Below are 22,818 nucleotides of genomic sequence, written 5' to 3' on the forward strand. Positions count from 1 at the left end.
ACAAGAACATCAATCAGTAAAACAATTATTGTTATCTTCAACAATGTGAGATAGAATGAAAATGTGAAAAGTCCATTTAGGATGATTTATTTTCTATCCATCTTATATGTCCTCTTTTACGGAGGCCGCCATGTTGAACTGCCATGTTTCTACAGTAACCCAGAACGGACAAACCAAACACTGGCTCTAGCTTTTCTTTTTTTTTTATGAATATGCAATCTCACCACTAGATGTCACTAAATCTTACACACTGGTCCTTTAGGCAGTAGTTCAACATTTTGGTAAATTTGCTTATTTCCTAACACCTTTCAAGCTTAATATTATAAAGTATTATTTTAACGGGAATTGAAAAATTCTCAGTGCCACTGCTTTTACTGGAGTATGTCTGCATTTGGTATTTCTACTGTATAGTTCAGTAGTTATGATCTTTTTGTAGACCTAGGGTTCTCTTTTTCCCACCTGACTCTCCATGCACTGAACAATGTCTTGTTGGACCTTCCACTGAGCAATGCTCCTGTCACCATGACTGTGTTCAGAATGGAGATGCCTAGAAGACAAAATAGGACAAAGTTTTTAGGAAATACACGTGCTTGCCCCAAATCAACACAAAATTAGATGAGAAGCTCTCACTGTTTTGTGTGCAGCACAGAGACAGGACCAGTGCTATGTTGTTTTGTTCACTAAAAGATCCATGTGTCTCTTCACCTTAACCAGAACTCAACCTTAGCCCTTCCCCTAACTAGTCATCTCCGCAATACCTGACCAGAGATACCTACATGACAGCTGAAAGCATACCTTTTCCAGGAAAGTGAGTGGCTTTTGAGATCTTCTGGTTTCCAAAGTTGGAAATTTGATTCTGATTCTACTTTTACATGATCCGATTCATAAATGTCACAAAAGCAAATTCCTCATCATCAGTAGCTTTAGGTGCATCTTAATTTCCAGAGATACAGTGTCTCCCTCTGGCTGCTTTGCTGAATTGCTGCGGCTCACACACCTGTAGTGTCCACACAGAGAGAGTTTCTGCTGCTGTCAGCCCTGTCTTTCTGCGCTGAGTTTTCCTTTGATAAATACAGTATAATAAAAGCCTTTTTAACAGATAAGTGGATTCTGTCCACAGAAATGCTAGAGCACTTTTCATCTGAAACACATTGAGCACTGCATTCAGTACTGTCAATCTTCGCATGGCTAATATAAGCATAAGCATATATCCTGAAATTGTTCCTTTAAAAAGGGAAATAATACCCTTATTATTACATAACAGATATGAACTTAAGAATGGTTTATCAGTAATCCGTACCTCCTGAAGTCTGAAAATAACCATTCCCAAAAATTCCACAACTGTCAATGAATGTAGTACTCAGCAGTCTACTTACCTTAGGAAACTAGCGAAATCTTCAAACATTGCATCACAGCCAGGCCAGCGGCAGAGGCCACTCACAAACAAAGCACTGGTCCCCTCAGGGATGCTGCAGGGAACAGAGATGTCTCAGTGATATCATGATATCATATAACTGAAAGTACTTTCAGATTTAAAGTGTGGTATGACCTTTGACTTAAAGCTACTTGTTTCTATCATCTATTGAGGAAGTTGACTGTTAGCAATTGTAATTTGGAAAGGTAAGATATACAAGCTTTGTATAGGCTGTATTGGTGGTTTTTCAGGCAAATTCACAAACAAATGTCATGTCTGAGGCCATGGCACTGTGCTGGAAAATAGTGTGTTGTACACCCAGTCTCAGAGTAACTACAGTTGAAGCATCTCCTCGGTCTGTACTTGTACTCAGCTGCTATGGTGAAGGTGCTCTTAATTTATCTCTCAATCTGTGTTGAACCGACTCACCTGTTGACATAAGCATTGGGTTGTAACCAAGCAGCAACCTCTGTGGCTGCAAATGAAGCCAACACAGAATTAAAAAAACCTGCAGTTCCCCTAATAGCCACTTGAGGCTTGCTCCAGAAGTGAGTCAGTCTTCATAAGGTCCCATTTTAAGGCCCAACGTTACAGCAGAAATAAATATGTTTACAGCCTGGTACAAAAAACGCTGTTGGTCTCTGAAGCTAATTTCTCCGTTCATGACAACTGTACAGAGGTGAATTTTTATATAACTCACCTGTTTAAATTATATTAAGGCTTGAAGTTATGAATAATTTAGGGTGTCTCTACGTTGAGTGACAGGTGGGTGCCCTAGACAGATGCTACAGGCAGCTTTGCCCATTTTTGGATTAGCTGGGAGCTGGCAGAGTCAGGACTGCCAGAGCTGACCACACAACAGTTCACAAACCTATGGGTGACGTCACAGACTATAATTACAGTCTATGGTTGTAGGGCGGCTGTGGCTCAGAGGCAGAGCTGGTCGTCCCCCAATCGGAAGGTTGTTGGTTCGATTCCCCGGCTCTCCGCCACATGTCGAAGTATCCTTTGAGCAAGACACTGAACCCCAAATTTGCTCCCGATGCATAGCATCGGTGTGTGAATGTGTATGAATGAGTTAGTTTCTGTTCGATGGACTTTGCATCGCTGTGTGAATGTGTGTGAAAGCGGTGAATGTGGCACGTAGTGAAAAGGCGCTTGACGTTGGTCGGAAGACTAGAAAGCACAGGTCGGTTTTACCAACTGATTATTGATTTGATTGATTGATTGGATTTTCTTGTTGCAATCTCTACGTGTTGTTTTTTTTTTATTTTTATTTATTGTTGTTGTCTTGACCATAAACACAAAGAAAGAAGAAGAAAGAGAAGAAGAAGAAGAAAGAATGATATACCTTTATTGAATCCCCTAGGGGAATTGTTCTTAAACATGTCCTGCTGAAGAATGAGAAGATATTATTCATGCCAAGATTTAACCTAAACCTTAGGGACAGGCGTAAGGGATGCATATCCAGGAGGGGCTTGAAGTAAAACCACTAGTCTGGGCATCAAACTTGCAAGTCTTCTTTCAGATAAAGCTCCCTGTGGGCACCTCCAGGCACCTTATAATATGTCTGTGTAGTCTAGGAAACACCTAATAAAGGTGGAGTTGTGAAGAAATATACATTATAGAACCACAATGTCACTTCACTATCTGGTCTGGGTTTGCACTGGCCAGCAAACTGAGGCAAGGTAGCCCATTATGTCCCATCTCCCTAGCCACACCAATCATTCTCTTGCTGGGGGATCTTGATATGTTCCCAGGCCGAGTTGGGTATGCATAATTCTCCAGCAGTTATAGATCTGCTGTGGGACCTCCTACAATGTTGGACGTGCCTTGAAAAGCACACAGTGAGGCATCCAGGTTTCTCCTGTGTAAAAGGCAGTTTTTCCTTGCCTTGTCGCCAGGTGCGTTGCTCCATGGTTTGGTACTGTTGGGTCTCTGTAAATAATGTTATAAAGAGTTCGGTCTAAGACCTGCTCTATGAAAAGTGTCCTGAGATAACTTCTGTTATGAATTGGGCATACAAATAAAATGTGAATTGAATCCAGGAGGAACCTCAACTGACTCCTTTCAATGCAAAATGTTCTCCTCCAGGCTTCCTCTGGATCTCTAAGCTCCCCTTCCTGTCCCTAAGGGTGAGCACCCGGCAAGGGAAACTCTCTTGAATGCTTTTACCTCTGATTTCATTTTTTGGTAACTACCCAAAGTTCATGATCATAGATGGGAGTAGTAATGTAGATTGACCAGTAAATCGAGAACAGAGCTCAGAGAACCCAACATACTTTCACTGCTGCGACTTTATACTATTTTCCAGCAGAGTACAGTTGCTGGCACTCATTTCCCCCACCCTGTGCCAAAGAACCATCTCAATTCTGACCTGGGCTTTGATGCATTCTGTCAATGTGTCCGTTCTGTCCACAACCATGGTGGGGCCCGACACCCACTGAGAAAGCCTTTGACCTTCTGATGATGTTACAAACATAGCTCTCTGTCCGAATATCCAAGGCCTGAAAGGCCCATTTCCATACTCCCACAAAACCCACTACCAGACAACCCAGGGGATATAATCATAAGCCCAAAAGACCACACCACACATGTAGACTGGATGGGAAAACTTCTGTGACTCCTCCAGCTCCATTCTGCTGTTCCATAACCAAATAAGGGAACTTAATTTTTAGTATGCATACATACTTTTAGTATAGGATTATACAGCAAATGATTAAACTAATTATTTGCATAACTGGTCATTTAGTGGAAATGTGAGAAACTCACCCATCATGTAGTCTGGCCTCAATGGAACTCTTTGGACCATCTCTCCTCAAGGGGAAGAAGTAGTGATGGCTTTGCCTGGGAGAGGAGCCCATGTGTGGCGCAGAAGACTGGGGAAGACGGCCTGCATCCCCCTCTTCTTTGCAAATAGAGACTGCTGCAATATTTTCTGGATGCAGTAGGGAAAGAAAGCATAGGCCTTTGATCTGTAGTAAATACATGCAACAAAATATGCACTGCAGATACTCTCCTACACAGGGAGACAGGTAGAGAATGATCTTAAAATCCTTATTCAGTTAATTCATTCATTAAGAAAACAGACATAACATCAAGCAAAAACGCAAAAATCCCTGTGTCTCTGATGCTCTGTTGCATACTTTATATTACAGCTAACATTTGTGCACACTGGAAAACAATACAAAGGAAACATGCCTAAAAATCACAACACACATAAAATGATTGACATGTAGAATAATGATGTCGACACTGAAGTTCATACCGTGTTGTCGTCTGGAAGCTGTTTGGGAAACTTGACGCAGCACTGATGGTCTCTGTTGCTTCTGCTTAGTGCCCACAATACTGCTCCAATACTGGGAGGAATAAAAGACACTGTCAACTACAGTCATTGGGTATCATGCAATAAAATGATTTGTCAGTTTATCCTTAACTTCTCTTACTTATTGTGTACAAGTGTTCCAAGTTCATTCACCTAACTCTCCTAACTACATTCAACTATTGATACTATTGACATATACTATCGATCGATCATATTCCTTAAAAAGTTGATTTGTGTTGAAAACACATTAAATTCCACTGGCATTCTAAATAATGAGTACTTGAGCACAATGAGATTTTGAACCCTTCTTATACCCCCACCTTCAACCCCGGAGATACCCAGGTTACCTGACTTCCTGAGGCAGGCGGTGACACTGCATCCCTGGCCTGAGGAGGAGGAGGAGGAGAAAGAGGAGGCGGAGGAGGAGGGCGTAACTCTTCCAGCTGTTTGATCTTGTCACGTTGTGGTTGAGCTTTGTGCTGTCCACATCTCGTACTCTCGCTGGACATCTCTGCAGTGACGGGAGAGACATTAACCTTTCACTAGGGACTTTAAGGTTGTGTCCCAAAGTTTCTCATTAATTTATTATTTATGGAAGTAAAAACACACACAAATTCCAAGCTCACACATGAGTAATGTTTACTGCTGAAATGTAAAATATCAGAGTTAGCATAACAAATATTTAGATATACCTTTCATGTCCCTACAGTGAAACACTGACAAGCTTTAAGTCTCTAAAAAACAACTAACGTTACAGTGAACAAACATTCATACTGGTATTCATTTGTTGTGTGACATAATGTTTCATTCATATCATGTTTCCTTTTTCTTATTTCTTTTTAGAAAGTCTTTCTCTCTTTTATTAATTTGTTCTACAAAATGCGTAATTTTTTCCCCCCACACCTGATAACTGAATACAGTAAATATGTGAAATAGTTTCTTGATTAATAAATAAATGCCCATTAATAACTTAACCTAATAGTCTGCAGTTATGTGTTAGGGTTTTACTCATCCAGTCTGTAATGAGTTGTAGGTGTTGATATGACATGTTTTCTGCAGCTCTTTAGAAATAAGTCATCAGTTTTTTCGCAACTCAGCCACCCAATGGTTGTTCTTTTTACTGGTTTGTAACTGCTATATAAAACACTAGTAAGGGTTTTATATAACCAATAATAAAGGCATTAGTTACAACTTATAAGCCTTCAAAAAAGGAGCCTTATTAGAAAGTGGTAGCCTGCTGTTTGCAGGCAGCTGCTGGCCTAGTAATAAAGGTTTAGAAGGTTTTAAACTTGTACTTCTGCACATTTATCTATACAGGATTTTTTTTTCCTGTGCTCTTCTAAGCTCAAGAATAAAGAAGAAAATTGGAATTTCCCCATTGTGGGACTATTAAAGAAATATCTTATCTTATCTTATCTTAAGAAAGCAACTACTAAAAATCAGCAACAGGAAGATCTTGAAAAGCAAAGATTGTGAAAACTCCTCTCAACAGAAGAACCCTCAGGTGATGTTACTAAGCTGACCCCCCAAACTGCAATGTAATTATTCAAGAGATCGTATTACTGTAAAGGATTGTTTTGTGCTTTAAGTAGTTTTGGGTGACAGGTGAATAGGAAAAAGAATCATATGGGTAAATACCAAACTCCTACACACCATCTGCACTCAGATGGAAGATTTTTATGATGTTTCACAGTCTGTCAGACTGAATCAGGTCCAGAAGAAAACACTTACACCACTGTAACTGATATTCTGTAATGTTCAGTTTCTATACTTATGCTTAGTACTTTCATAAATCATTGATGTGAACAATTAAGCACTTAATTAAGTACTGTACCTAAGTGGAATTTAGAGGTGTTTGTACTAGTGTTTCCATTTTATGCATGTTATAACTAACTTAACAAATGTTATTGTCTTCTCAACATAGATTCGCCTAGCACATAGTATATTTAAGTACAGGAAAGGAGGAAGTTGGTCAAGGTTTAAACTGAGGCTTGCTCATCTGTTATTGGAGCACAGAGCAGAAAAAGGTGGGACTTAGGATGAGTCATGTTTGTTACATACAAACATATCATATAAGTTCCGAACCCTGCAGGTGTCATGGAGCAAAAATGAGTAATTTATATGCATTCATTTAATAAATTTGCTCTCAAATAATAATTTGTGTTGATGAATTACTAATTTATGCTCTTGCATTATTGCACTCTCAAATGACTGACATGCTCATTAAATACTTAGACTGTGTTCAGAAATGACAAACTGATGATGCTTGGTGCTCAAATGCAGTCAAAGAGGATTTCATTTTATGTGAAGATGAAACCATATTATCATCACTATCTGGTTGCTGCTGTTTACATTCAACCAGACATTTTAGAACTATTTCTTGGCTGTATACATGTATGTATATATGTATAGAAATAACTGCATATAATTGTCTTTGTGTGTAGCAAGAAGGAAGTTCAAACTTTCATAAATTTCACCATAAACTATCATTGCAGTCAGCTTCTCCCTGTTAGGATTCCTGCAGTGTTCATTGTTCAGGAGGTTTCGACTGGGAGCCCAGTTATCCACAGAGGTCTCCTCCTCTCCAAAACAAACAGACCCACTGATTAAAACCACTAAAAACACTGAATAAAGCAGTTCCACCTTAAAGAAAAAACAAATGACTGTTTCTCCCATGCAGTTGGGAAGACAAAGGACGTCCAGACAAAGGACTTCCCGGAAAGGCTGCAAACCGAGCTGTTAACGTTAGCTCAGCTTGTTTCTCTGATAACTTAAGATCCAGACGTCACGTCCAATGACTAAAATCCTTCAAACATTTAAAATTAAATCAAATGAAATTAAAAATTAAAAAGCAGCAAGATCTAAACAGTGGTTGGTAAAAAATGTGGCTTCAAACTGGATAAAAAGTCATAAAAAACCAGCCAGTTTGAACAGTTTCTGGCAGACAACCACAACACTGATGCATGCACAAAGGGGATATAACGTTTATTTATTATATATAAGTTTGAACATTGTTGGAAACATTTAGGATAATGGAAGAATACAGCTAAACTACATATAGAACATAGAGCTACTGTTTTTAGAAGGTCTCCTGAGGGAATGTTAAGTATTAAAGCTTTAAATGTCAATGATTGTTTCACTTTATGTTCTCTCACTTTTTGCACAAACTATTTGAGAGCACAAAATTAGTAATTATATAGAAATGCTGTATTCATTAATTTGTTTGCACATCTTTATTTATTCTTACACATTAACTAAATAATGAATTAACTAATTAATTTGAGGACCTCAATAAGGTAAGTCAAGAGTTATGTCAATTGTTAATTTGTACCAATTAATTATTTATTTGAGAGCATGAATTAACTAAATCCAGAGATTGATATATCCATTTCTGCTCACAAATAATGTTATTTTTCTCAATGAATTTATTGTCTTTCATTAATTTCTTTTTTTCAATATTAGAAAACTCAATGTCTACACATCATTTTTTTGCTCCTACATATAGCTGAAGCCCTCCAGACATGGGGAATAAGTTAGAACATATCAGAGCTTTGCGGTTATCTGAAAATAATGCACACTCTGCAGCCAATCAGCATCCAGCATTCACTGTTTTTAGTGGTTCAAAACATTTCCTGTACCAGACCTTCTGACAGGGAGGCTGTGTTGTTCACAGGTGCACTGACACACACACTGATAGCATCACCACACAGTCTACACAGTGAGTGGGAGATGAAACTGCTCTACTTTTGTGCAGCACGGTGATATGTCACCTGAAACCACTGGGACTTGTGTTTGTCGAAGATGCCTGGATAATATCTTTCCTGGAGTAGAGCTTCATTATATGATACTCAGATTCTTCCAAGACGCCATATGCTCCATCTTTGGAGTATCAAGCACTCTCATGCTTTGTACATTTAAAAGTTTGTTGTCCTTCACAAAGACAAGACTGTGGTCAGTTACATTGTATTCCAATGGCGAATTCATGGTTGATAAAAAGCATCAAAACATTTATTTAAACTTTTCATACAACTTCACTACTGTCCATATGTTCCAAACATGCATTGCCCTTCAGTGGAAGCAGTATATTCAGCTGCATTTTGCTGAAAGGATGACTGTTTGGAACATATGGATAGTAGTGAAGTTGTATGAGAAGTTTCAATAAATGTTTTCTCCATTGACAGAGGGAGAAGAAGTAGTAGAGATCAAAATTTCACCATTCAAATAGTATGTACAATATTACTATTAAAGGTGCATTAGGTAATTTTTATACAAAATAACTTTTTGTCATATTTGCTGAAATTTTTACCTCCTGACAGTAGTACATGAAACAGAAAAATGTGAAAAAAATCTGATTCATTTGACTCGTTCTAGCACTCCTAATGGCATTTGCAAGAATACACCGGGCCTGAACGGAAACAACCACCCAGAGCAGAGAAAGATATAAAGATGCAGGCTCGAAGATAGTTGATTGTTGTATCTCATTCCCAAGGGCCCCAAAACCTCTGTATTTGATGCCCCGGGAACAATTAAGACTCAACAATCAACTATTATTCTTGGTTCTGATTGGTTGTTCTCATTCAGCCCAATGGATTATTGCAAATACTATTAGGAGCACTAGGAGGAGCCAGAGGAACCAGATTTTTTTCACAGATTATCTGTCTCATATACTACTGTCAGGATACAGTGAAAGAAAATGTGACAAAAAACCCTACCTGTGGGAGCTTTAAAGGTCCAGTGTTTAGGATTTAGTGGCGTGTAGCAGTGTAGTTGCTGACTGTAATGTGTCTCATTCCCAGGGCATCAAATACTGACGCTGGGCATGAGACTCAAGAACCAACTGTCTTTCTTGGCTCTGATTGGTTGTTGTTCAGGATTCTTGCAAATGCCCTTTTTTTTACTGTAAATAGTTTTTTTCAGTTATCTGTACTTTACTTGAGTATTTATTTTTTTGCATCATTGCACGCCTTCCAAACAACAAATCCAGTGCATGTCATGCATGACAGACGTAACATGATATAAACAACATAAAAGACGAAAACAAGATGAAACAGACAAGAGAGAGACTCGACCCTGTTCAAAGTTTCAGTTTGCTTTGCACAGAAACAGACGGTAAAAATGCACTTTAGAGAAAACAAAGAAAGTACTTCAATGTATGCCCACAGAGCCTTATATGAAAGCTGATGACATAAAGCAAGTAATAATTCCTGCCATTGTGTAAATAACGTATTATGTAAAGAGTGGGGCCCTTTCTTTCAGCTATCTCACTGTCACATCAGAGATTTGTAGGGAAGCGTGCACCTATACAATAAACCTGACAGCCAATACCATATGTGCATTTATGCAAATGTACTCCCACAGAAACAGGAATTCAGTAGAAAGTGAGAGCACTAAAAAATGTTTGTGGCTTCTCACTGTCATCTCTCATTTTGGCTTTCCTTCTCGACTCTATCTTCCCTAGAAGAAGAAGCTCATCAAAGTCCCTTCGTCTGTTTTCTTAAGTGAGGAGAGCTTTAGTCACAACACTGCACACTGATTTTTGCGATGTTTGATTGGTTTTCTGAGTCAACATCTGTCCACCACAAGTGGCTTCAAAGAGCTATTTCCTGTTTGGATATTGTAATCAGCCACATTACAGTGTGGAAAGTCGCAGATGCCTCATACTGGTACTACTATCGAGTTTATTACTCACTTACTCCCATATCTCAAATCACACATCCCAATCACATTGATAGTCTCAGATAAATGTGTAGGAGATTCTTGTTTTCATTTCTTTGATCTAAAATTTCTCAAGCAAGTGTTTAAGGGTTAATTATTCAAATAGCAATAGCCATCGTTATAACAATATATTTGCTGTGGTTTAACTGTATTTTAACACTCCAATACATATATTATACATTTATACATATATAAACTATTTTTTATGTGCGGTCACCAAAGAAAATTATTAGTACCCACATTGAAATGGCGATTATAAATTAAATCTTGAATCACATTTTTTATTTTCATTTTTACCTTTTGATTGATTGATTTGTTTAAAGGGGCAATATGTAAGATTTGGCGACCTCTTGAATTTATACACCAAACAAATAGGGGGCAGCATATCACCTAAGTAACAGCTAACTGCTGCTAAGTGTAGCTACCGTTAGCTAGTTAGGTCAGTTAGCCATTAGATGTATATACGTATATGAGCTGACTCAAGGACTTTTTTTTTGCCCACATCTCCACATCTAGAGGGGTGAGGACACAGGAGAACAGCCAGAAAATGGGCACTCATCGTGGGTATAGGCCACGCTGACCTCTCTCCCTCCCTCCATCTGGTTGTCCAGTGGAGTACCAGGGTCATGAAATGTCAAACAAAGTACCAGGGGGTAAAGGCTAGATCAGGGGTTCCCAAACTTTTTCATGTCACTTTTTCATGCACATTAGACCATGGTCCCCCAATTTTGTCTTAAGGAATCCTTTTTGATCTGTAATCTATTACAGTTACAGAAAGATATTCAAAAGTTGTACTGATGTAAACAATGTTACACTTATATTTATTATTGGGGTTATTTAGCAGGAAAACATACAACAGTTTATCTTTAAAGACACATTTTTAATTTTCTTTTTTAAGGTTACATTGTTCTGTTGTCTTATAGAATACACTTGCATCAAGACTTCTTATTGATATTTATTTCCCCTTTTCTTTATTTACATATTTGGTGTTGAGGTAATCCAAAAGTATTGTAGTAATCAAGTTACCTTACTTTAATATTGTGATACTTGGATTAGGACCTTTGCACCTATAAGAAGATGATGCATGAACTGATATTATCAGTATCAGGAGGCAGTGCTGCAGTCTGATTAAAAAAAATTAAAAATGTGTGGGCAAATGTGCATGCCAAGTACCAAATTTGAATTTTACTAATCTGAATTTATACTTTCACAGGCTGATCAAGAGCTATAAATTCTTAACATACACTAAAGTGCACATGAACATTTAAAATGTATCAAAATTAAATGAATGCAATTCAGTATATTACACTGAATTAAAGTGTTTTACATAAACCTTGCCTAAATTAAATTTAAATTCATTTATTAAAGTTACCTAAAAAAATCACTGAAAAAAGGCAGATTGAACAAGTAAAAGCTGTCTCCATCTTGATTAATGGATGGTGAGCTCTCATTATGTAACTAATAATTTTAGAATGTCAGTAAACCAAACCAAAACTCCTTTTGATAGCAATAAGGTCAAAACATTGTGTGACTTTTATATTACCAGAAGTGAAATCCAGTTTTAAAAACTCTCTTGTGCTTTCCGCAGTATTTTAGCATGTCTATCAGTGTGGGTTTCATTGTTCCTCTCAGCACTCAGACCAAGAGGCATTTAAAATAACAGGAGGAAGAGGAAGTAGGCCCACACAGAATGTTATTGTCATGACATCTTTAAAGAGATCAGAAGATAGTGTTGATCATCCTCATGAGAGCATTAGATCATTACTTTGGGACTTTCATTCCTTTATAGAGATGTGAATAACTCAACAACATCATTGGTTATGTGGAGAAAATGAGATGGCTATGTTGTGGTCTTGAGGTAATGTCAAACATCAGTGACAACCACAGCTGTTATTACCAACTTCATGTTTCCCTCTACTGTTAAAATTCATTTGTGATTTCAGACAACTCAAAATCTTAATAAAGAAATAAAAAATAAAATAAAAATAACTTAACTCAAGGTTGATTTACTTGACTTTTCCTGAGCTTTCAACTAAATCTCATGGCCTTCACTAGTAGAAGCCAGAGGGGTGATTACAAGTGTAGTATATGGACCTTGATTTATTTTTTTCCTACATATATTTCCAGGATCAAGAGTTAAAGGACCAGTATGTAGAATTTAGTGGCATCTAGCGGTGTAGTTACAGATTGTGACTCCCTCGCGTCACAAATACTCAGCAATTCTGATATTCAGCTGATTTTACACCAATGAAAACATAATTATGTGTATTATATTCCATTTCTGCCAATAGATCCTCCTAAATGTTACACGTTGGAACTTTTTTGTAAAACAGTTCAACCCACAGCAACCCCACTGACAACAGAGCGCTCAAACTAAATTGGACAGAGCCTGAAAATATACTAGATACAGAGAGTGTATGCTGTACAGATTGTAAAGCCCCTTGAGGCCACTTTGTGATTTGTGATACAAGGCAATTTAATTTGTGTTGTCATTTTACAACACAGGGTTGTATAATTAAATTCTGCTTATATATATGTAAAAATGATATACCACAAATGGTATAATAAGTCTAAGTATAATAAGTAAGTATAAAAATGTTGATATCGGGCTTTATAAATAAAATTGACTTGTCTTGACATGACTGACTTTACTGACTAGTCAGATATTTGGAGAACATTAAAGGCTTTTTCAAACAGCATCTGAAATCCCCTTCACACACCTTTCAAGCAGAACAGAGGGGGCTGCATGTTCAGACCGAAAACAGCCCTGCATTAAAACAATGCAAGGGCAAAGATTGATCTGAATGCAGCCTATCAATACAACTATAGACCTTCTAGGTCTATAGTAGGGTAGTAGTAGAGTAAACACAGGTGTTAGTAATGATACTATTTAAGGTTCTGTTTCAGGTCAAACAGGGTTAGGGTGCTGCTATTGTAGATGTTGGCTCACTGGAAAAGCTCTGCTACACTTAATGGAACAACTACAGTGAAAAAGGTCAATTGCATCTACAGCAGCCTAAATTTATGATCACGGTCATCCCTCAATCCAGCTCCTAACATTTCTTGAGCCTGAGGTTGCATCCTGTACTACTCTTTATTATTACACTCCGGATTTCTACTGATCTATAATGGTGGGGCTTCATTCTAAGGTAACAAAAAAATGATCTATATGTATTATTTGGGCTTTTATTGCCGTTAATTAATAGTGATAGCAGAAGATAGACAGGAAAGGGGGTCAGAGAGAGGGAATGACACACAGCAAAGGGCCGCAGGTCAGATTTAAACCCATGGCCACTGCAGCAAGGACTCAGCCTCAGTACATGGGGTGCCAGCTCTACCAGGTGAGCTTTCCTATTTCTTTTCAGGTGATTATACACTAAACAACACAATCCATCCAGTAATTGCAGTTTACAGTCTCCAAGTGGCACTGAGACATGTCTGACTCTTTATTAAGCCTGTGTGGTCTGTGAGGCTTCTACCAGATTTAAACTATTTCATTTTTGGCCTCCAAATTGTAGCGTTACATATCTGGAATCAAAACTACACAGACTGTGCTGTTATTGCTTTTATATTTGCCAGTTTATCTTTTGTTTTCATCTACATGACATGACATGCAGCTTGTGGTTTCACACAAGAGTGAATAATACCGAACTATAACACAGAAAGAATGGAAAGCAAAAAGTAAATTTTTCACTTGTTATTTAGGAAATGTTAAAGTGAGAAAGTAAGAAGGTGAATGTCTCACAATTGCGATACTGAGACATTTGAAGACATTGCTCTTCACCTCTGCAGCCCTACTTCCTGATTTCTGCTGAGAAGATGGCTGCAGCTTTTAGAGAAGCTTCCTGAGGTGTTACACAGGAAAACCCACCTCTATGTCCTTTAACTGCCATCACTGCATTATTTCTAACAATGCATACAAGCAGCACAATAACACATCTCACACGGCTGACTTTGCTCTGGATTGCAGTGAGCGTGATACTAAAGGGTAATGGGGACAAATGAGTCATAATCATAAATGAAAGCAGAGTGTGTGTTTTTCAACGTGTGTGTGTATGTGTGTGTGCATGCGCTCTTACAGTGTGGAAAGTGTGTTTAATCTGACATTTTGCTTTATCTGTATGATAACCAGATGTGTGCTGGTAGCTTAAAATTGATTTTCAGTTATTGAAGCGAAACAAAAATTCAGTGTACTATAATGAGGTATACATGTTGAATGTAGAGAACCAGAAAGGAAAAGAGAAACACAACCACCAAAACATCAGCCCCACTGCATCAACAACGCAACTGTTGAAATGAATATGAATGAATTGTGAGGCATCTGCAGGATCCGAGGGGGGACGGTATTAAACGGTATGTCGGATTCAGGTGGCATTTAACACATTCATTTTTTGATAATTTTTTTAATGCTCTGTCATTTTAGATGCAGGGTCAAGATCAAATTTGGTATTTGAAGGTAGCAACAGTCGCTTAGCAATAGTTTTTCAAAGGTAAAAAAATGTCTGTAGATTTGAGATTATTGATTTCTAATGCAACCTTTAGATATTTCTATTCAGTGCTTTACTAATGTACCACAGTAATGAGAGATCAAATATCTTCATTTGGGGGCTTTTCCAAGCAAATAGTAATATATGTGATATATCTATATGTTTATGATTAAATTGGCTTAAAGTCTCCATGCCACCCTCTGGCCACCCCATTAATATTTCTCCACTTCTTTTACTGGTATTGCAAGCTACAGTGCATCAACAAATTAAATTGGCCCAAAATTAAATGAAATGTTATATATATCACATAAAATATCATCACCAGGCTTTGTGCTAAGCTAGGCTAAACACTTGCTGGACCTACAGATGGGTGACAAATAAAAGGGAAACATAAACATAATGTATGATCCTTTATTTAGTGCTTTTGATGATAATGGCAGAGAGTGCTGTCTAACACATTGGTGCAAAATCTCTCATAGGTGTTGAGTTTGGTTGATATCAAGTGACTGTGATGGTCATATGATTTACATAATTCTCAACAACAACCTGTTCAGTGACCTATGGCATCCTGTAATGAGGGATCTGGATTTGAAATGTTTCTTCAACCGGTATTTATATTTTTCCTTTAATATTGTCCATCTGTATGATTGTGCTGGACACATATAGATAAAACTAATATCAGCTTTCAAAATATTGCTTTCTTTCAATATATTATGGTAGCATGATCTGTAAATTCATATGTGTTATATTAAAATGTGTTTTTTTTTCGAGAGGTGGAGTTTGTTTTCATTTATATTCTGCATGTTTTTAGGGTGTTAGACAATATTTAAAAATACATTACTGCAGTATTTTATTTTATGATATTTTATCGTTTCTCAAATTACTATTGATTTTTGTGTTTAAACCCGCAAATGCTAGATAGCAGTGGTGTACAGATACAGATTCTATGCATAAGGTGATGTGTTCTTTATACTATTAAAGTTTTCCTCAAATTAGATTTAAAAATAAGAAAATTGAAACATATTACCTAGCTTTACAGTATCACAAAATATTGCAATATACTAAATCGTAACCCCTGTATCGTGAAACGTATCACATTGCCAGAATCTTGCCAATGGACTGCTAGTTTTTATCCTTTGACCATACGTATGATAGAAAGTAAGCTCAATACCTGAGCCAGTGGAGAGCATTTACTTCATTTCTAAATGTGATCAAAATTAAATTTTATGGGAAAATAGTGAAGATTTTGCCTTTATTTTTAATATGTTATCGCTGATATTACCTGTGAACCCTCAGCACCAGTTGAAAACCAGGTTTTGGTAACACTTTATATCAAGGTACACATATTCACCATTAATGTATTGTATTAATTTATTAATTTATTAATGCCATATCTTGCAAAACCATATTCTACAACTACTAGATTACTACAACTTTTTAAGTTAATGGTATAATAGTTGAACATGTTCCACTTGGGGAATTGGGAATGGGAAACACATTCTGAGCTGGGAAAGACTTAATTTAGAGTTATTCAGACACTATTAACACTTGTAGTTTTGGTTGTTTTTACATAAGAATAGATAGAAGTATTATTCATGAACAACCACTTCCTTACTTACTATCAATAAGCAGTAATTCGGAAGTTATTGAGGGAAAACTCTTAGTAAATAGTTTTAGAATATGGTCATGCAGGATATGGCATTAATAAATGTTTTATAATGACTAGTAAAGAGCCCAAATTGCATGCTAATAGGCAGTTAGTTAACAGTGAATATGTGTACCTTATTATAAAGTGTTACTGTATTTTTTTTTCCTTGTTTCAAAAAAATAAAGATTAGAGGCAAAAAATATCTAATTCTGTATTTATTTTCACACATTTATCTTCAGGACTTCTCTCACATTCAATATCAGCATCACTTGCTTCTTTCAAATCTGAGACTTGGACTTGCTGATGATGCTGAATGCTGGATACTCCAAGTCAGATGATATGTTGCTGATATAAAACTGTATTTTAATGTATTAAATATAGATATATTGTGTGTTTAGATAGATAGATAGATAGATAGATATAGATAGATAGATAGATAGATAGAATAGATAAGAAGATAGATAAGATAGATAGATAGGCAGACAGATATTGTTTGATCTTAACTTAACTTATTTTGAATGAAACCCAGACAGAGCTTTTAGCTTTTTTGTTTTTAGATTTTTGGTGAGTGTTATATAGTCTGACAAAGTGATGTCCTTTTGCTGTTTCCTGCATTCACAAGAATTTGACGTACAGCTGAAAAATTGCAATCAAACAGATCACATTTGTAGTTCATTTAAGAAGAGCTCCATATGATAATTTTGGGGAAATGTGTGAAAGGAATTTATCAGAAGTTTCTAAATCTGTGCTGCTTAAATTTGATCAAAACTCCATTAAAAGAAAAGAAAATCTGCTGCTACCGTGTGTTAAACTGTTAAGATCACAATCTTAAACCTGATTTTGGTTACTTTTGTTGTTTTGTTGTGCGTACTTTTGTCTGTTGCTGATGTGAAATATTTGGACATGTATCAACCGCACGCCACACCACACTCACTGTATGCCCTCACTATCTTGCCCTCACTTGACTGCTTTCCCTCAAAACATTCTGTGATCCCACATATTCTTAATAAGTCTTTTTCCTTGTTTCACTCTGCAATGATCCCAGTTATAGGATTTGAAGTTTTGGTGTAAAACACTAAGATTTGTGCTTACCGTATCAGCTTCGTGCAGCTTGCCTCTGTCTTCCTTTTCTTCGAGGGAGATGCTTTGAAATGATTCAGGGGGAGTTTTCCACAGGAAATATGGTTTTCAGCAACTAAAACAAGACTGCATAATTTAGGTGCGAAACACAAGAGAAAAGAGGCAAAAAAGAAGAAAAACTGAAAAGAAAACAGAGCAGGTGTACTTAAGAATAAGATCTAAACATATATTGTGTGCATTTTTGGAAAGCTTGAATTTATTCTTTTAGTTTTAGTTCAGTTGTTTGTAAGAAACATTTAAATCTAGATGTCAAACTATCTTACTATCTTGTCTTAAAACTGTTGATGCTAGTATTGACACTAGAATGAAGGTACACACTCACTTGATGGCAGTCTCAAAGGAAGAGGGCACATTAAAGCTGTGAGATATCCACAGTATTTATACCAGAGAAGCAGACTGGCCCTCAGCAAATCAAAACACAACAAGAAAACTGCAACCAAAACTTTTACACTTTCCAAACACCGCTTTGACAACCTGAAAAAATATGTGTTTTATAGCAAGGCAGAAATAATGAAAAAGTTGTCTTGGTTCCAAAGTTCATATGGGCCCTGGGGAAATAATGACTTTTTCCACCTGAGAACGCGTTTAACGTACTTAATTAATACAGATGTTCTTTCATCAGCAGTGATGCTGTGCTTTCAGTAAACAGGTCCTTTAATTGAAGTAAGTGATCTAACCTTAACCTTAAGTCTAACCTTCCAAATCTATGATATTAAAATTAAAGTGTTGCTCTTTTTCTTCAAATGGGCTCTTTCTTTGAAGCATGAATAAAACATGCTTCAAAGAAAAATATGTATGGCACTAAATCGTAACACAAGTTATCTCAGGACATGTTTCATATAAACCAGGTCTAGACCAAAATTTGTTCTCTACTGCTTTTCAAATAAAGATGTGTCTCTCTTACTATTCAGATCAATTAAACCACATATTTTTTTTCCTGCCTTACAGACATCAGTCACAGTCACATGTTCATATTTAGTGTGTGACGGTCCTTTAAAGGGTTGCTTCACCAAAATTACAAAAAAATGTCTAAACTTACTTCTAGTAGGAATAAATTTGAGTTTCTACTGACACATCACCAGCCCAGTACAGTGGAGGTGAATGGAAATTGCTTTTGTGAGTGCTGAAAATGAAAAATGCCAGTAGTGCGTTCTCTGTCACAGAGTTCACTGTGAATAGTTTTCTGTTCTATAAAAGAAAATGTGGTTCCATTTTCTGAAGCTCTTTCTCATCAGAGAAAGATGTCGAAGAAGTAAACATTTCCTTTAGTCACTGACTTTTGTGATGTTAGCCAAGACCGCCATCTTTCTCTAAATTTATGCTCTGAGTTGCCTAAATAGAACCATAAAACTGAACTACTGTATACTGAACCATCATACCAATTTAAGCAGTGTCAGGGCAGTAATTATAATATATATATATTTATATATATATATATATTCAGAATATATTGAGCATATTGATTAAAAAAATAAAAATTGCTATGCTACAACAGGCAACCATCTGAAATAATCATTAGCAAATGTAATCATAATCAGAACTAAATTTAACAACTTTCCATTATCATTACTACCACAGTATTACACTGTTCTGCAGCAGGGGTGGATCTAGAGCGGTGGCATTGGGTGGCAGCTGCCACACCTAAAAAATTGTTTGCTGTTTGTTGTCAAATGCTGTCAAATTTAACATGTTAATTAAGATTAATTTAAAAAATAACGTGTTCACAAAACGAAATTCATTGAATGATCTGTTATGGCTCCATTTTAGACTAAGTGACTTAAGTTCAATGAAATAAAACAGCAGCTCAGAGGCAGAGTTGGTCATCCACTAATCGGAAGGTTGGCGGTTCGATCCCTGGCTCCTCTTGCTGCATGTCGAAGTGTCCTTGAGCAAGACACTGACTCCCTGTAAGTTGAGTATACTCTAAATTACTGCTTTTTCCCAAACCATACATTTTCCTCTGTGTGTTTTTTTTCTGCCTTGTGTTCATTTCAAGCTGAATGTGATCCCATTTTTCTGAACTCCTGACAATTTTGAAGATAGTGTGGGAAATAAGTTTTTCAACCATACAGACAGTAAATGCTCACTAACTAATTCAATCTGAACTCTTTAGCTGCTTAATTTGTTTGGCTTAAGTTTTGAGAAACTGTCAAACATAAGTGATGTAAGCTGGAAACAGTGCATCATTTTTGCAGCTCGGAAGTAGCTTCCATGTTGAGTACATTGGCCAACTGTATTTCACTGTGTTTTCGTGTGAACAGTGAGAGAAAGAATTTAATGACTGTACTTTCTGATCCCACAAGCACAGGATGATGAGGTGACAATTCTACTTTGATTCTCGCTGACGAGGTCATTTGACCTGCAAGTGTACTGTAAATGATGTGATTCAGAGTGAAAATCATATTGTCGATATGCCAATGATTCACTTCTTCCTTCACAAAGGTGCGGGATGTGAGGGCTTACTCAGCTGATTCTACTCAGACTGGGGAGGAGTATATGTTTCATTAGAGGTCAACCTCTGCCAGTGTCGATGACATTTTATAATGAAAGTCAAAAATGCAGAAAACAGACTTTTGTCTGCTTTTTTTTTTACATCAGGTCCTTCTGTGGTTTAAATAATGCCAAAAGCAACCGCAATTCTGAGGTTGGTATACATCTTTGCAAATTTACACTATTTATATCCACTTAAAGTAAAAAAAAAAGAAAAAAAGAAACTGCAGTCTATATAACAGCCCCGCAAAAAGTCCTACCTTTATAAAGGTCATAAACATCAGATCATTAGACCATAAGATCATTTTAGAAGATGTATTTTGGATCATTTCTCTACAGTCAAGCAATAATAAACAAGTGTTGCCTGGTTAGACAATCCTTTTAGGATTTTGCAGGCTTTTTGGTGGATTGTTGCGGCCTAAAATGTTTGTTTTCACTACAGTTTTTTTAATGTTTTTTTGTATAATTTATTAAGAATCAAAGGCAAAGGCTTGTTCCAGTGAGAATAAACTCTAACTGTTTGGACATACAGGGTAAATGTAAGACATCTGCATCTGTCTGTATGGTCTGTGTCTTCGCAACTAGAAAAAAGGAAGCAAGTTTGGTGCAAAATTGTGCAGGATTCATGAGAATTGGTTGAATTTGCATTAATTGTTGCGATTGCAACATCTCTACTTCTTCGGAGGAATGGTAAGACTCAAAATTAAGATTGCGTGGTTAACATTATGAAACGGTCACAATTTGGTTAGGTTTAGCCAGAAGAACTACTTCGCTGGGATTAGTAAATAGATTGGTAGATCGTAAGTTACATTACGCACTTGACGAAACTTAAGCACATGAATAAAACTTACTGCATTACGTAGTGAACTTACATACATTACTTACCATTAACAGTGGTCTCCTGTTTTAAAGTCCTGTGATTGACTGAGCCATCCATCCAGACTTTAAAGGTGGGCACATCCAGAAATTTCAGGAGATAAATATTGCACTCATCACTGTGTAATATATAAGAAAGTAGCACTTTATTTAGTATTTACCCCACCAGTAAATACTAAACTTGGTCAGACTGCTTTTCATTACTATCAACCATATAAATGGAATGATTTACATATGACATTAAAACTTGAAAGTGTCATCCCATGAGAGGAATGTAAACTTTTCATGTTTTTAGAGATGTGTGTGTGTTTCTGATGATGTTTATATGTGCTTGTATATGACTGAATCTTTTTTTATTACTCTCTTATCTCAGTGATTAAATGAGGTTTCAAAAAGTTGTAGTAAATCATAATCTTAGATCATCTGACTGCTCGTGTTTGTTGCACCACCCCACCTCTTTAAAGCAATGTCCACATGTTCCCAGATCTCAGCAGTTAAGTACAGTACAGTGCAGTGCTTACAGATTTTAATGTATTATTGTGTGTGTGCTGTGCATTTATAATACATATCAGCGATACAGTTAACTTCCACCAGTAGTGATGAAACTAGTAAAACCATAACGAGGCTTGGCAATTAAAACACGGAGAAATACCAGATTTAAAGCTTTCTGTAAAGTATTTGTTTTTAGATGCTTTTCAATAATGAATGTCTCATTTATGTTTTAAAGGCCACAGAAAATAATTTCCTGCTGTCAGAATGATTGTTCTGTGTAAACCCATCATCTCAGACATTTTCAGTATCAACAACCTCAAATGGTACACCAATACATTTTTTGAAGAGGAAGCATTATAGCAGCAAGCGGCGGGGAAGCCCAGTAACATGCTGTATGACATTCTAACAGGTGTAAACAGCTTGTTCTGAGGTTATTTTTTGTGTTGTCAAAGGTCATCTCACCTAACAGAATGCCACTGAGGCATAACGGAAGCCTGAGTCCTTTCGAATCTCGATTTCCTTTTGAAAGTTTTGCCATTATTATTAACCTTATTAGGTAACCTGTGTTTTCAGGACTTCATGTTGCACCTTTTTGTGCACCTCTTTTTTTCCTGCATGTGTTTCTTCTGTATATTACAACAGCTACAAATTCAATTCAATTATGCACATCAGATGCAGCAGATGCAGTAGCAAATTTGATGGAAGGCTTTATAGTTACATTTAAAGATTCCATTTTTTGCCTTATGCAATATTTAACAACTGCTTTTGCATCAATATGCAAAGAGCCAAATTCCTACCTTAAAAATGCCATCCTTACACACTTGAATTAGCACGTGTCAAAGCTTATTACTAAACTTAAATATCACTGAATCATTTTTAAACATTGCTGTGCTGAGCGGGATAACAACAGTGTTTGCCATTGCTTTGATGCATCAATTCCACGCATGCAGTCAGTTGTGATAAACAAAACTATGAACCAAATTTTATTTTTATTTTTTTTATCTGCTCCTGTCTTGCCAATGTCATTTAAATCAGATCATAGATTGTGAAACTCTGGACTGTAGTGTGACAGTCCTAAACTTTGTACACCCCCCACCCACCCTAACCACCTCCCTCCTCATGAGGCTGCCACATTACATAAATAAAGTGTTTCAAAAACACTGCATAAAACATAATCTAAAGACAGATAAGAATGACATAATCAGGATACAACAAAAGGGTAACTGAAATC

At 36.8% G+C, this 22,818-nt stretch overlaps 1 protein-coding gene across 1 annotated transcript in view; it reads right to left on the bottom strand.

Annotated features, from left to right (window-relative positions):
• Positions 1–17,781, bottom strand: part of foxp3b (forkhead box P3b) — a 23,038-nt gene extending 5,257 nt beyond the window's left edge. The window contains exons 1-6 of the mRNA XM_035657140.1: positions 17,682–17,781; positions 5,087–5,250; positions 4,683–4,773; positions 4,187–4,352; positions 1,377–1,469; positions 460–547 (exon numbers count right to left, since the gene is read on the bottom strand). Of these exons, the coding sequence (XP_035513033.1) occupies positions 460–547; positions 1,377–1,469; positions 4,187–4,352; positions 4,683–4,773; positions 5,087–5,248 (600 nt within the window). The 5' untranslated portion in view covers positions 5,249–5,250; positions 17,682–17,781. The remainder of the gene's footprint in view (positions 1–459; positions 548–1,376; positions 1,470–4,186; positions 4,353–4,682; positions 4,774–5,086; positions 5,251–17,681) is intronic.
• Positions 17,782–22,818: the final 5,037 nt, after the last annotated feature.

This window comes from Morone saxatilis, unplaced genomic scaffold (genome assembly GCF_004916995.1).
Source record: "Morone saxatilis isolate NCDOM2014 unplaced genomic scaffold, NCSU_SB_2.0 Contig15, whole genome shotgun sequence".
Classification (NCBI taxonomy): Eukaryota; Metazoa; Chordata; class Actinopteri; family Moronidae; genus Morone; species Morone saxatilis.